This window comes from Drosophila kikkawai, chromosome 3L, assembly GCF_030179895.1.
Source record: "Drosophila kikkawai strain 14028-0561.14 chromosome 3L, DkikHiC1v2, whole genome shotgun sequence".
NCBI lineage: Eukaryota > Metazoa > Arthropoda > Insecta > Diptera > Drosophilidae > Drosophila > Drosophila kikkawai.
The window spans coordinates 22,158,731-22,173,185 of NC_091730.1; the positions used below are offsets into that span (position 1 = coordinate 22,158,731).

Below are 14,455 nucleotides of genomic sequence, written 5' to 3' on the forward strand. Positions count from 1 at the left end.
CCCCCTTAAATAAAATTTAAATAGAGAAATCGTAAAGTAGAGAGAGAGACACTGACTTTGTAAGACCTTCAGGAAACTCAGATATATCAAAAGTATTTTAGCACAAAATAGATCTCAAAAGGACGCTGTACTCAGGTTAGGGTATTTAAGGGAAAACTTTAAATTGGCATCAAAACTTTTGAACTTTTGCAGAAAGGGGGCGAAAGTTGCAGTGGGGGCGTGCGTTGGGTCAACGGCAGGCCATTAAATAGATTGATGTCCAGGCCAACTGACTTGGGAACTATGTCAATTGAGACAGTAAACTGAATCAAAGGAGGTTATAAGTCTCCCTTCACCCTGCTGACAGCTAAGCAGTAGTACATAAATTCCTACTGTCGGAAGCATAAATACGAAAAATATTATATAGTTTGTTATTATGTGGTCGGATATAATACTAAGAGCGCTGTTCGGACCCAGCTATGTGCCGCACAAGATCCAAAAGCTATTGGAATATCGCTTCGTATTCGCTGTCATACTTGGCTTTCTGCTGGATTACCAGATGCTTGGAATTTTTCTCGCCTCTCAATTTTTTGAATTGAGAAGCACATTGAACTCCGTAATTATGACCCTTCAGAGGTCTATGTTTTCGGTATATACAATGGCAATGATGGTTATAATACGAGTTTTTGTGGCAGGATATGGTCTTATATTGTGCCATATGCATTATGCCTATCCCAGATGTAATGGCTCAAAAATGAAAAGGATTATCAATGACTTTCCCACACATTTTTCACTGCTCTTCTCGATACTGTTAGTAGCATTTGCAAGCAGCTGGCTATATGCATCCTATGCGGACCCTGTCGAAGGATACTATCTCCAGATATTGGGCTGCATATCTGGGATTTTTTATTTCAAAACCCAACACGGTTTTACCCTTCAACGATTCCCATTGCCCATAGTGCGTTTGGGTCTGCTGAAGTCCATCCAGCAGATGTGGTGGCCTTTATTGGAAAGATCTGGAAGAGAAGCTTTTGGTACAACTATTATATTTACCATGCTTTTCTGGCCTTATATGGAAAACATTTTTAACGGACTTTATCTGATATTAACGGAACCTGGGATACTCCTTAGAGGTTGGCTGGTAAATACCCTTATCTTGGCAAAGTTACGAATGGTCTGGGAGCTTTATGGCCTGATTATGCAGCGTCAATTGCCATTAAGTATCGACTTTCGATGCCAGGACATAATAGAGGATATATGTCTACGCAATATAATTAAGGAATGGATAAAAACCTTGATCTGCAGAATCAAACAGCAGCCAGTGGATGAGAAGCCACGTTATACACATTCCCTATCCATATCAACCGCACTGGATAGTACCCACATATATGGATTTAAGGTGCTGGCTGCCCGTGACTTTTATGCAGAAATGTCAGGCAGTTTGTGGACCGAATTGGTCGCTATCGAGGACGTGAAGAATACCAGTGCTTATTGGGAAGAATTGCGAAAAGTTCTATATAAAATAATTAATGATTTTCTAGTCAAAATGGACTCCTGTTTGGATACTGCTCCTCGAGCGCAGATCAGTGACTTACTGAAGCGTCAAACAGGGATTAGATCCCTGGTCAAGCCCAAGGAAGTAGCCCAAGGGTCGCTTAGAAAATACTGTAGAGCCCCGCAAATTGAAATTCAAATTCAGCCAACCCATTTGTGCATTTGTAATATAGTAGGTTACTTGAGAGAACTCGTCCATTTCTATTCGGGACTTTTCTTTCCGAGCTACCTAGTATTTCCGAATCAGTTTGCTTTTCTCTTCGCAATCGATAAACTGGCTAAACTCAACCATGTACTCCAATGTGGTGAGCCTTTGGTGTGGATCCTTCAAGGACTCGTTTGCATCTGTGCGAGATCGTTAAGGGAAGACAGCCATGGTATTGTCCAGAAAGATCTATCTTGGGTTTTTGAAGTCCTTATCAAAGTGGAGGGAAAGCTGATTGCCGCTGCTGAGGTTCCTGTTCAGTCGGACCGTGAAAACGGGAAGCTCTGCCCCAGCCACAAGCTACTGAAGTTGGCCACCAATCGCTGTTTATTCAAAATGTTAAAGACATTTGGCCCACATCTGAATTATATTGTGAATGACCAAACACTAAGGGAAGAACTGAAGAGCAGAATGAAAATTCTGAATCAGTTTTAAGAAATCTTTTAATCTATTTTTAATGTTCATTAAAACTGATATTTATTTTATTATGTAAAATATCGAATATTAAACGGAGTTACCATTATATCAAACCGCAAGGAAAGTGGAAAAAAATTTAAACCTTTAATCTTTCTTTACACACACGGTCATTGCTACAAATACATATTTCTCCTTTTTTTTTTGACGCACTTGCCACGCACTTTCCACTTTTCCTCGCCTTCTCCTCGTTGTCGCTTCTCCTTTCCGTTGTTCCTTATCAATTGTTCATTGTTTGCTAGCTAAGTGGACAAAACACACACTTGCACACAGGCACATGCAGAGAGCACAAAGGAAGAGCCCAAAAGAGAGTGGCGAACAATTGAATTTTCTACTTGTGCTGCTGCTGCTTCTTCTTCCGCCACTTCTTTTGCTTTTACTACTTTTTTATTCGTTTTCTGTTGTTGTAGTGGTTTTGTGCTGTTGGATTCTTCTGATTGCACCTCCCACGCTTAATATTTCCCTCTCCCTCGCTCCATTTCCCTTTCTCGCTTTGATTGCCTTTTGCCTTTGTAAGCGCTTTGTGTGCAAAATAGAAAATGCGAACAACAACAACAACCACAACAGGAGAAGCGGCGAGCAAAATAGAGAAAATGAAAAGATCTCAACAAGTTTGCCGTTAGTCGAGTTAAGCAGATTTACTTGTTTGAGCATTTTGCGATTGCCATTTTGCAATGATTTAAGAGGATAGGGGGGTGGGGAGTGAAAAGATGGAGGAGCACAAAAGAGGGGTCGATAGGCCAAAAAGCATAATTGCTCAGTTGCACTTAAATGGAACTTTGCGGAAGGCCGCCATTCACCCAACAGGGGTTAAAGAGAGCAAGGCGGCGGCAAAGAGCAACGCAATACGAAGGGTTAAAGATATAGTGTTCAAAAATGGAGTTGCATTCGAATTCGTAATATACACTAAAACAAACAAAAAAAAATAATAATAAAAATAACATAATTTGTTATATTTTTTTTATAAATTTTATGGAAGTTACCTATTTTTTAATTTTTTGTTTAATTAATTTAAATATTCTATTAACTTTTGGTATTTTTGTTAAAAAATATTACAACATTTATTACGATTTTGAGATTTTTTAAATTTCCCATATCCTAAACTTCACTGTAAATATGTGAGGCACACTATTTGTGTCTTTTATCTTTATCGGCAGCCGCAGTGGGAAAGGAGAGAACTAAAAAAAGAGGAACCGAAAAAAAGAAACGGAAAACAGACGGCGGCAATGTTAATTGAAGGGTTTTTGCGGGGCATAGAGGGGAAAGAGGAGGGGTGGTTAGTGAAGAAAACTTCGGTGGAGCAGATAAGCTACAAAAATAGCAGAAAATCAACAAAAACCCAGAAACAAATTTTGTGGCTTGAACTTCAAAGCACATGGACCGATTGAGAGTTGAAAAAGGATAAGGTGGGGGAAGGAAGATTAATAAACAAGCCACCAAAAGGTAAATAAATAAGCACAAAAATGCCGAAAATAGCGCATAGCTCTGAAACGAGAGCAAAAGAGAGAGGGCGAGAGCCGTGGAGAACCCCAGCTGCTGCGCCGACGCCTGCTGCTCTGAGTTCTTCTTCGTTATTTTCGTCATCTCGTTCTTTTTCTATCTCCTCTCGCTCCCTCCTGCTAGCACTCCTCTTCTTCACAACAAATTAAAGACAATTGCAGTAACAACAAAAACAACCAGAAATGCTCTTTGACTTTTTACAGCAGCCGAGACGAGCTAAATAAAGTGAACTCTCCGTTATATGAACTTTTATAGTTCTGAAAAATTACAATGTTTAAATATTCCAATTGTGGTTTAATAATATCTCCCTTTTAATTAATTAATAATTCTAATAGGTTTGATAATTAATAGAAAATTGTATTTATTAAAAATAAATTAAAACCGTTTAGAAAATTTAACATTTTATATATTTTATTTTAAATATATTTTTATTCTGCTGAAATATGTATCGAGAATGGACTGTAAAGTTTTATCAGCAGCTAAAGCATAAATAGAAATGCAGCGGGAGAGCAAATCTCTTGCTCTCGCTCGCTCTCTTTTTTTAGTTTTTGTGTTTACTTATTTGCGTTCATTGGCTTCTCTTCTTAACGGTACTTGGCCAAGGAGGTGCGAATGAAAAGGAGCTAATCCGGTTTCTTTTATTTATGCACTTACCTCAGTTTTAATTAGAATAAATCAAAACTTCTTAACTTTTGCTTCGTACGTTTTATGGCTATTAAAAGCGCGAAATTTACAGCTGCGGCTTTAGTTGTTGTTTTTAATTCACGGTCTGCAAACAACAAATAAAATATATATTTTTTTCGCTTATGCTTTTGCTGAAGTTCGTAGTTAATTGGAAATTGGATGGAGGAGATGAGGAAAGAAAGAGGGATAAAAAAAACTATAATTTAACACCAGCGGAAAAAAGTTTCACATATCCTGCGGGCACAGCAACAATAAGAGGGAGAAAGAGGAAGGGAAAGAAGTTTAACAAAAGTAACAGAAAGTTTCAGAGAGGCGTTGGTTCTGCGAGGGGAAAATAAAGAGAGAAAAATCACACAGAGAGCTGCGCAGGATATTATTTGATTTGTCCATTTAACTTTAATTTAATTTCCACAGCGTGCGGGTTCATTTAATCTGGCATTTTCTTTATTATTGGTTACTCCACTTTGTCACTTTATTTCGATTTTAATTTTTCCACTTCTTCATTCGCGTGCGAGTGTGTGTGAGCGAGCGAGAGAGAGGGCAACTCTGTTTGTGTTTCCTACTGCAACTCCATTTGCTTGGCAACTTCGTTCTCTTTTTTTCGTACACACACACTAGCAGTCGGCAGCACACGCACACACGAACCCACAGTATCAGTTGGAGTTTAACTTACGCGTCGTTTTAAATTTATATTCTTTTTAATTCAGCTTTCTGTTAACTTTTTTGCCTTCGTGCACAATTGTTTTTTTTTTCACTAAGAAGCCGCCGAAAAACGCCGACCGAGGAAAAACACCCACGCTGAAAAACTCCGAGTATGCGTCCGAATCGCGCAGCGTTGATTGTTTTTGTGTTCAATATTCCTCCCTCTTCTTCTTTCTGCTCGTCTTTCTGTGTATTTCAGCGCCCACATTACGGTCACACTTTCAAATATCAGTGTTACCAGATGCAAATATTGCATTTACCGTGTGAACGAAATGTCTGGCATCGCTGGTCGCTCATGTCTGGAATTTTGGGCCGCTCTGGCAGCACTGGTGCGTTGCCAGAAGCTGCGTTCATGAGTGTTGGTGCTGCCAGACTTTACTATTTTTTATACACTTGTTAACAAAAGAATAGTTCTTTTTTTTCATTGTCTTCCAGAAAATGTATAAGGAAAGTATCTTTTTTAAAGATCAAACAATTGTGGTCAAAATTGGATAATTTGATTAGTTTGTCCATAAAATGGAAGCACGAAGCAAAACATATAAAAAACAAAAATTGAAATTGTACAGTTCCTATGTTACTGAGTAAATTAATTTAAATTTGTAATACTTTATAAAATTATATAACCATATGTTAAGCATAAAATAAAAATAATTGTTTATATTTTAGAATTAAATAATTCAAAACTAACGGTATTATTAAAAACAGCAGTCGGTAAAAAACATACTAAAGTCTAAATATTTTAGATTAGTGCCTGTATTGTATGACCAAAAATAATAAAATAAAAAAATGCAATTGAGTATGTAGAACGAGGACTTAAAAGAGACAACAAAATATCAGAATATTTAAATAAAAATAAAAAATATATGAAATAATATAAAAATATCGATATATTTAACTACGTTCACATCCCTAGCAAAACCTTTACATTTACATCTTATAATTCCCAACTCGAGAATTCTACCCCAATTCGTATAGGAAATTTGACATCGTTGTATGTAATCGTGTAGAACTTTCTTTTTACATTTCTTTTTACATTTAGAGGTGGAAAAACATCGGTGATGCCCTGGCAAACATCGATAAGCGTTGTTTCGAAAACATCGATGACATCGATGTTGGCCTCGATGCTTCCACCTCTAATTTATCTTGTGCGCGAATTTTCCTGGTCTCGGTAAATTGATTGTAAATTGCCAAAAAGGCGGAACCTCCCCAAAAAAAAAGGGCATCCCGAGTCCCCAACTGCCCAAGTAAACAATCAAGGTTCCAAGAACCCGCAGAAGCGATATCAAGGGGTTTCTTAAGACCCTAGCAAAGCACCACAGAATGCAGTCTCACAGCAAAAAACGCGTCTGCTACTACTATGACAGTAAGTTATTATTAAATATAATGGCAAAAACACCGCGAGATGGAAAATAATACCTTCAAGACAACATTTAAAGTGTACAAGACTAGTTTTCGCCTTTTTCCGCATCCGTTCGGCATCAGATAATAGCATTTTCATAAATTTCAAGTTTTATGCCGACTGTACGCGCGCGTTGTTCCCACAGCACACTTCTCGGTAACGACCGCAGTGCCGCTGTGTGCGTGTGCGTGTATGTACCTGTAGGTCTCTTTCCGCCACCCTATTGTTTTTGTTGCTTTTGTTCGGGGCGAAAGTGCGACCGCTGCGGTCGTTCGGGAAAAGTGAACTTCACACAGACGCCGCGCCGACTGTGGCCATAAAATTTATATTTTGCATAGCGTGGCAATTGCCTTTTTTTCAAGCCACTAATACTTGTGATTTGTAATCCGCAGGTGATATTGGCAATTACTACTATGGGCAGGGCCATCCCATGAAGCCACACCGCATACGCATGACCCACAACCTGCTGCTCAACTATGGGCTCTACCGGAAAATGGAGATTTACGTAAGTAATTCCTGTATAATAATTTTCATGTAATTGGTATTTAAAATTATATATAAATAATATTTGTTATTGAAGATCTAACAATAAACTTGGTTTTCCAGCGACCCCATAAAGCAACCGCCGATGAGATGACCAAGTTCCATTCGGACGAATACGTCCGGTTCTTGCGCTCCATTCGTCCGGACAACATTTCGGAGTACAACAAGCAGATGCAGCGCTTCAACGTGGGCGAGGATTGTCCCGTCTTCGATGGACTCTACGAGTTCTGTCAGCTCTCTGCCGGTGGATCCGTGGCAGCCGCTGTAAAGTTGAACAAACAGGCCTCCGAGATATGCATCAATTGGGGCGGCGGACTGCATCATGCTAAGAAATCTGAGGCCTCCGGCTTTTGCTATGTGAACGATATCGTTTTGGGCATTTTAGAGTTACTCAAATACCACCAGCGTGTTCTCTACATCGACATCGATGTCCATCATGGCGATGGCGTTGAGGAGGCATTCTACACAACCGATCGTGTGATGACCGTGAGTTTCCACAAGTACGGCGAGTATTTCCCGGGCACCGGCGACCTCCGGGACATTGGCGCCGGAAAGGGAAAGTATTATGCAGTGAATATACCGCTGCGCGACGGCATGGACGATGATGCGTATGAGAGCATATTCGTGCCCATTATCAGCAAGGTGATGGAGACATTCCAACCGGCGGCTGTGGTGTTGCAGTGCGGCGCAGATTCCCTCACCGGCGATCGGTTGGGCTGCTTCAATCTCACCGTCAAGGGCCATGGCAAGTGCGTGGAGTTTGTGAAGAAGTATAACCTGCCATTCCTTATGGTCGGCGGTGGTGGCTATACCATCCGCAATGTCTCCCGCTGCTGGACGTACGAAACATCGGTGGCCTTGGCCGTGGAAATCGCCAACGAACTGCCGTATAACGATTATTTCGAGTACTTTGGGCCCGACTTTAAGCTGCACATCAGTCCCAGTAACATGACGAATCAGAATACGTCCGAGTACCTGGAGAAGATCAAGAACCGTCTGTTTGAAAACCTGCGAATGCTGCCACACGCTCCTGGCGTTCAAATCCAAGCGATCCCCGAGGACGCTATTAACGACGAGTCCGAAGATGAGGACAAGGTCGACAAGGACGAACGACTGCCGCAGAGCGACAAGGACAAGCGCATTGTACCGGAGAACGAATACTCGGACTCCGAGGATGAGGGCGAGGGCGGACGCCGAGACAACAGGACGTATAAGGGACAGAGGAAGAGGCCGCGCCTGGATAAGGATACTAACAGCAACAAGGCTTCCTCGGAAACGTCCAGCGAAATAAAGGACGAGAAGGAGAAGGGTGAGTGAAAACAGATTGATATAAAGAAGTCTAGCCTCTAACAATCCCTACTTTTCAGGAGATGGAGCCGATGGTGAGGAATCCACTGCCTCTACTACAAACAACAACAGCAACAATAACAGCAACAACAAGAGCGACAACGATGCCGGAGCGACAACTAATGCGGCAGCCGGCACCGGATCAAATTCCGGATCCGGAACCAAGGGCGCCAAGGAGAACAACATATGACGTGGCGGCCGCAATTGGTTATAGAAGCCAATTAAGCGACCGCCGAAGTACAAGCCGCCGGATTTTACCTAGCGACTCTTGAACTCTCCCCCACCTCCAAATACGTCTCCCGAGCATGCCCCCTGAGTCATGGCTCCTCAATCCATCCCATCATCATCTCAGTCAGCATGTGTCCCCAGCCCCGCCTTCCATGCCTCCCCACGCAATCGATCGAAAGCCGTATTCCATCGATTTTCCTGGGGGAAAATCAGTAATCAGTGGGCGGGACTTGAACTCTTCGTAAGCTAAAATACAATTTATTGTAATTGTGTAAGTTAAGCAAAAAGTAAAGAAAACAAGAAGCGATCCCATGTGGTGATTCACGCAGAAACTACTCTAATCCAATAAATATTTATACAATACATCAAAACTCTTCTTTTTTTAGTGGGCTTTTCTATAAATTTGACTTTAAACTTATATGTAAGAATACATTACCTACCATTTGCATAGAAATTTGTAGAATATATCCGTGCAATTTTACCCTTACCAAGATTAATTGAATACTTCACCATGTTTTATACACAAGCATTTTAATTTGTTTAATTAATTGTAAACGTTATGCCAGGCAAATCTTTATTACCACACAGGCTGGTTGACGTGGCCCTGGAAGTAAACTTCTCGTTCATCCCGAATGGCGTAGGCAAATGGAACATTGACAATAAAATCCAGCGGTGATGTCCGTGGTTCTACAGATAATACAAGAAAATAAAGTTGGTCTTAAAAATAGGATACTACGGCCTTAAAGAGAAGTATATAATATATATAAACAGAATAATTATATTATGTTATATAATATCTAGACTATCGTAAGCTCAAATTACCTGTGACAGCTGCTACCTCACCGCCGTCCTCATTGATCTCAATGAATGCCTCCTGTATTACATTATCGACATAGAAATTTGATGCTTCCGATCCCACGATGCCACTTAGGTTCGCTGAACGCTTAAATAGCGTTTTTATGCCAAACTGCACAGAAATATAGAAAATAAATTAATTAGAGTTGAATTAGAGTAGAAATGTTTCACACAGATCTTACTTACATGCTTGAGAACTGGCTTTAGTTTTGCTTTACTTGAGATTCTGAACTTAGGTAGCTTCAGATTTACGAACTGACGTTTCTTTGGCCTCGTAGAGTCTCGTAGAGTTATTCTGTCCTCCAACACGTTGAGATCGCCAACTTTGTTGGGCAGATATATGATCATCACAAGATCAGACTTCTTGAGCGGCAACTCGATAACTTTGGCATCCAAATTGGAAAACCATTCAGCCCGGAACCTGGCTTGCATAGACATCATCTGGACAGGGACAGTTTTTGTGGCCGACACAAAGAACTGGGCTTGTTCGGTCAAGGCTGGATCGAACCTTTTTGCCCATAGGCCTTTCAAATAAATCGCATTTAGCAGTACTGAATGGACATTAGGTCCTATAGACGAAAATAGTTTCTGGACTCTGCCATGAGTTTTATCATTCACCCATTTGTTAACTTGAGCAGCAGCTTCTTCTGGGTCGGTCATGTCAAGAGTTCCGGTTGTGGCACCGAAGTTAAGTCCAACCTCCGCTTTATATGCTTCTTTTACTTTATATTCGTTACTAACAAGTAAGTTGTTTGCTATTTCGATGGGGTAAGGAAGCGAGCTTAGCATGGCCCTATATTTCTCCTTCACATCCTCTCTACCGGTTACGTTTAGAGCAGATCCCAGTTCCTGGGCCGTCTCTCCTCCGGCCCCAACATAGAGCATTCCTAAGGCCAACTCTGCCGAGTAGGAAGATGCAAGTAGGTTTTTATTTTTATGGACATGGTCCAAATAATTATTAAACACTTGATGGAATCCTGCCACTGAAGTGGCCAGAAGAAAAAGAACTGCAGAAGGTGTATCTGGGATTATCTTCCTGAAACGATCGGCTTTCAATATACTACTTACTCAAGTACTTCATTTTGAGACTGCTAGTCAACTGGGCAGAGGACCTTATATAGAGCTAGGTTCTAATTCGATTAACAACAGGTATTATTTATGGTAAAACTTTATTAAATCACGTAATGCATTGTTTCTGTTAAATTCCATGAAATCAATAAAAAATATTGAAATTGCTTTAAAATTGACTTAAAATTTAGACAGCCCAAACTGATTGACAATAGCTGTAATTTAGATATGAGTTTATGCTTGTCGTTCCTTACGATTCCAAACCATCTGCCATAGTAATCAATGGTGGGTTGCCTAAGACATGTTCCGGATAACGGCGTGTGTAAAGTCCTGCGTGGTCGACTGTCCGCCCAGATCCTTGGTGCGCACCTTGCCGTCTTTGAGCACCTTCTTGATGGCATTGTGTATTAACTCACCATAGGTGGGCAGGTTGATGTGGCGGAGCAGCTTCACACCGCAGAGCAGCATGGCAGTTGGATTGGCCACATTCTTGCCTTCACCTTCAGCGAAAGTGTGACGTGCTCCTGGCTCAAAGACCACGGTCGCTGACGAGTAGGAGGCACCAGCCACCACACCAGCACCGCCAACAAGGCCACTGGCCAAATTATCAATGATGGCGCCATACAGATTGGGCGTTACCATTACGTCGAACTGGTTGGGATTGGACACCATCTGCATGGTCGTGTTGTCCACGATCATCTTCTCGAACTTGATACGCGGATAGAGCTTGGAGACCTCCTCGCAGGAGCGGAGAAAGAGGCCATCGCCCAGCTTCATAATGTTGGCCTTGTGCACTGCAGTGACCTTCTTCCGCTGATTCTTCGTGGCATAGTCGAAGGCGAACTTGGCAATCCTCATCGACTTCTGGGCGGTGACAATCTTCAGGCACTCAACGATTCCGGGCACCGACTCATGCTCCAGTGCCGAGTACTCGCCCTCGGTCTGCTCGCGAATGATCACGGTATCGATGTTGTTGTGGCGGGTCTTAACACCGGGCAGACTGCGGACATGGACCACGTTGGCGTACAGGTCCAGAGCGGTGCGGAGCTTCATGTTGAGCGTCTGCAGGTCTCCCCCACTGCTGTAGTCGGATGTCGCCAAAATGCCCATAATGCACACTTTGTTCTTCTGAATGGAAGCCACCACATCCTCCAGCTTGGCACTCTGCTCGGGCTTGATTTCGGAGAGGAAATAGCATTCAAAGTCTAAAGGAACACTGGCTGCCTTAAAGACCTCCTGGAGGGAGTTGACCAGCTCGGGACCCACACCATCGCCGGGAATCAGTGTGCAGGCATCCTTGGCGACAGACGTGGTGCTCAGACTACGGACTGCAGCAGCCTGCATTAAAATGCGTCCAACGGTTCTCGCCAGCATCGACATGTTGCTCTTCGGTTCCCTAGACTGGTGCTCAAAATTTAAGGCTTACTCCTGGTGGTAACGGGGAATTTTATTGGATCGGATTTCGAGATCTTTTTTTCCGGGGTCAAACCGAAAAGTTCAACACAGAACATGACAGTTACATTAAACTCATGAGATATCTAAATATTCTAGCAATAGTATTAGACATACATATCCTTATATTTACTAGGACCAATCATATATGGGTTTTGGTGTAAAAAGTAAGCAAAAAAAAAAAAAAATTAATGAACAACTTTGCGATTCGCAATAGAAGGTCGCGTTTGGAATAATTCGCATTTATCGTAAACTCAGTCGGGACGAAATACTTCCAGTGTCTTAGTGGTGCTAACCTCTTCGTGGTCAAGGAAATCACCTGCAAGTTGGTGATCTTTGGGAAGTAGTACCTTAAGGAGTGACGGGTTCATTCGATGTCCACTTGCGGAGAGGAAATCCAGCTAAGGTCAGCGCTGCCCTCAACTCCTGAATGGCTAAAATAGCTTCAGTCTTTGTATGAGCTCCTGCTAGCACATCGTCGATATATATGTAATTTGAAATTACTATATGAGACGCCCCGTGGATATTGAGCGTTGACATCGTTGAACAGTTGCTGTAGTGTTCGTAAGGCCAGTAAAGGGGCACAATAACCTTCAAACGTGACAGTCTTAAGCTCGAAGTCGGTGATATCCTCTTGATCATTTCCTAAGAAGATTCTCTGAAACGGGGTGTGCTCTGGGTTAATAGAATCTGCCGATACATCTAGGTGATATCGGCATTGATCACGAATTTGAATGTCCGCCACTTGAGGACTTGGAGAGTGAGATCAGCCTGAAGTACTGGACCTGGATAAAGGATGTCATTAAGGCTGTTTTCCATTTGAAGAAGGACTGAACTTCGGGCTTGAACACCGCGTGATAGGGTTAGTCAAAATTCAGGCTTCATATGGCCAAGGTCGATGTACTCTTGGATCACTGAGTCAAAGGTGTCTTTGAGGACAGCATCCTTTTCCAGGAGAGCCCCATTCCCCAAAAACTGTGCGGGAGCGGAGCTCCTGGAATGCCCCAAGTTGATGTGCTCAGAATCTTTAATGGGTGGTATACTATATATACATTTACTAATTATAATATACTATATATATAAACGTCTATATATATTATAACACCTAGTTCTATAATTACCGTTAAATGCGTAAAATTCCGATTATAAATAACAACACAAAAATCACGCTTAACAAATTGTTTTTTTTTTTATTTTTCAACTTTGTCTATCTAACATTGGTTTAACTTTCTAACTGCAACTAGACTTCATAGCTTGAGGTTGTGGCAAACAGGAACAGAATCCACTGGGGGATGGCGGCGGCTTGGCTGCCCACTTTTCCCCCTTTTTCCGCCCGCCAGTTGACGGTTTGGGACTTGTCTGCGAGGATTGGGCGGTGGAAAACCGGCTGGGCGTTAATCCAGCGATAATATCGAGTCGATGCTGGTGCGATTACTGCGCGGCTGCAGTCGCGGTCCTCCCAAGTAACTAATTGGATTCGCGAACTGACGCTGCTGCAGTGAGTTTTCCAGGAAAATCGGTGGCGGCGGCGGCGGCATTGGAGGGCATGGCCGTCGTCGCGGAGGCACCAAAGGGAGCGGTGGCTTTTCCACCATCTGCGGCGAGTCTGGGGGTGTTTGAGGCAGGGTGGACCCTGTTCGCGCATCGGCATTTGTGGCTACATCAAAGGACTGAGGCTCTCGCTGCTTGGGATCCTCTGTGTCATCGGGCTCTTTGTGGCGGGATTTGTGTCGTTGCTGCGGCTGCTGCTGCTGCGCTTTCTGGGGGAGATTGGGCATGAAAATGGCAACGGGACATGGAGTTTGGTGGAGCGTGGAAAGGTCCGGGAATTTAGATCAAATATTTTTCAGGGTTTAATTCTATTTGGCTTTAGTCAAAGTGTCGTTCAATGGACAGTGAGAGAGGTTGTGTGTGGTGTTGGGTTGGGTTCGTGTCCAGAGAAGAGATAAAGTTTTATAATTATTTAAAGGCTTTGAGACACAGAAAGAAGGGGGCTACGGCGGGTTATTCAAGCTGCTTTTGGTCCAGGGAAAAGTGTTTTTTGGTTGGCATTGTTCTGGAGTTTGGCACCTGTCGTGACTTGGCACTTTATGTTGTTAATATAAATGCACAGGACCTGCCTGACATGAAAGTATACGTACACCTATAAAATTTTAACATTATTTTGAAAAATAATGCACTTCTAAAAGGCGAAGCAAGTGGAGTGTTTAGTTTATTAAACGTATAAATGTTTATTAGCTGACGGGAAGAGCACATTCGTAGTTCGTTATAAAAGTCATGTGAACTTTTATTAAACAAAAAACTTTATTATTTTATTTTTTCAAGACAATATTAAATCTTTGCTTTTAAAAATAAATGTTTCATATATATCAGAATTTTAATAATAAAAGTAATTTTGCTAATCCTCAGACAACCCACAAAAAGCTCAACAATTACAGTTCAGAAATTTAAAAAACGTATGTCTT

The 14,455-nt window shown here is 41.9% G+C and overlaps 6 protein-coding genes across 10 annotated transcripts in view; 2 read left to right on the top strand and 4 right to left on the bottom strand.

The window, feature by feature from the left end:
- LOC108078746 (Tyrosine-protein kinase Src64B) overlaps window positions 1–5,268 on the bottom strand; it is a 41,023-nt gene extending 35,755 nt beyond the window's left edge. Inside the window, exons 1-2 of one of the 3 annotated variants that reach the window (XM_017172770.3) lie at window positions 5,070–5,268; window positions 4,367–4,481 (exon numbers count right to left, since the gene is read on the bottom strand). The gene's annotated coding sequence lies outside the window, so the exon portion shown is untranslated. Of the gene's footprint in view, window positions 1–4,366; window positions 4,495–5,069 lie in introns of those variants that run through there. The other 2 variants (XM_070285166.1, XM_070285165.1) reach the window with 2 other exon arrangements.
- On the top strand, window positions 312–2,268 carry LOC108078745 (nucleoporin Ndc1). Its single transcript, XM_017172769.3, has one exon. It carries the CDS (start codon window positions 416–418, stop codon window positions 2,171–2,173), a length of 1,758 nt encoding a protein of 585 aa, XP_017028258.1. The 5' UTR covers window positions 312–415; the 3' UTR covers window positions 2,174–2,268.
- A 942-nt stretch (window positions 5,269–6,210) lies between the features above and the next one.
- On the top strand, window positions 6,211–8,986 carry HDAC1 (histone deacetylase 1). Its single transcript, XM_017172965.3, has 4 exons — window positions 6,211–6,461; window positions 6,890–7,002; window positions 7,104–8,349; window positions 8,408–8,986. Exons 1-4 carry the CDS (start codon window positions 6,419–6,421, stop codon window positions 8,575–8,577), a joined length of 1,572 nt encoding a protein of 523 aa, XP_017028454.1. The 5' UTR covers window positions 6,211–6,418; the 3' UTR covers window positions 8,578–8,986.
- Window positions 8,987–9,129: 143 nt separating this feature from the next.
- Window positions 9,130–10,566, bottom strand: LOC108078861 (serine protease inhibitor 42Dd-like). Its single transcript, XM_070284873.1, has 4 exons — window positions 10,539–10,566; window positions 9,657–10,477; window positions 9,438–9,582; window positions 9,130–9,302 (listed from the first exon to the last, which is right to left on the bottom strand). Exons 1-4 carry the CDS (start codon window positions 10,549–10,551, stop codon window positions 9,193–9,195), a joined length of 1,089 nt encoding a protein of 362 aa, XP_070140974.1. The 5' UTR covers window positions 10,552–10,566; the 3' UTR covers window positions 9,130–9,192.
- Window positions 10,567–10,620: 54 nt separating this feature from the next.
- LOC108078859 (isocitrate dehydrogenase [NAD] subunit beta, mitochondrial-like) lies at window positions 10,621–13,004 on the bottom strand. The gene has a single exon (XM_017172964.3). It carries the CDS (start codon window positions 11,916–11,918, stop codon window positions 10,833–10,835), a length of 1,086 nt encoding a protein of 361 aa, XP_017028453.1. The 5' UTR covers window positions 11,919–13,004; the 3' UTR covers window positions 10,621–10,832.
- A 150-nt stretch (window positions 13,005–13,154) lies between these two features.
- The window catches only part of axo (axotactin), a 71,759-nt gene continuing 70,458 nt past the window's right edge, over window positions 13,155–14,455 (bottom strand). For 2 of the 3 annotated variants that reach the window (XM_017172909.3, XM_017172907.3), the window contains exon 21: window positions 13,155–13,750. In XM_017172909.3, coding sequence (XP_017028398.1) covers window positions 13,385–13,750 — 366 coding nt within the window. In that variant the 3' untranslated portion in view covers window positions 13,155–13,384. Of the gene's footprint in view, window positions 13,858–14,455 lie in introns of all 3 variants that reach the window. The other variant, XM_017172910.3, reaches the window with a different exon arrangement.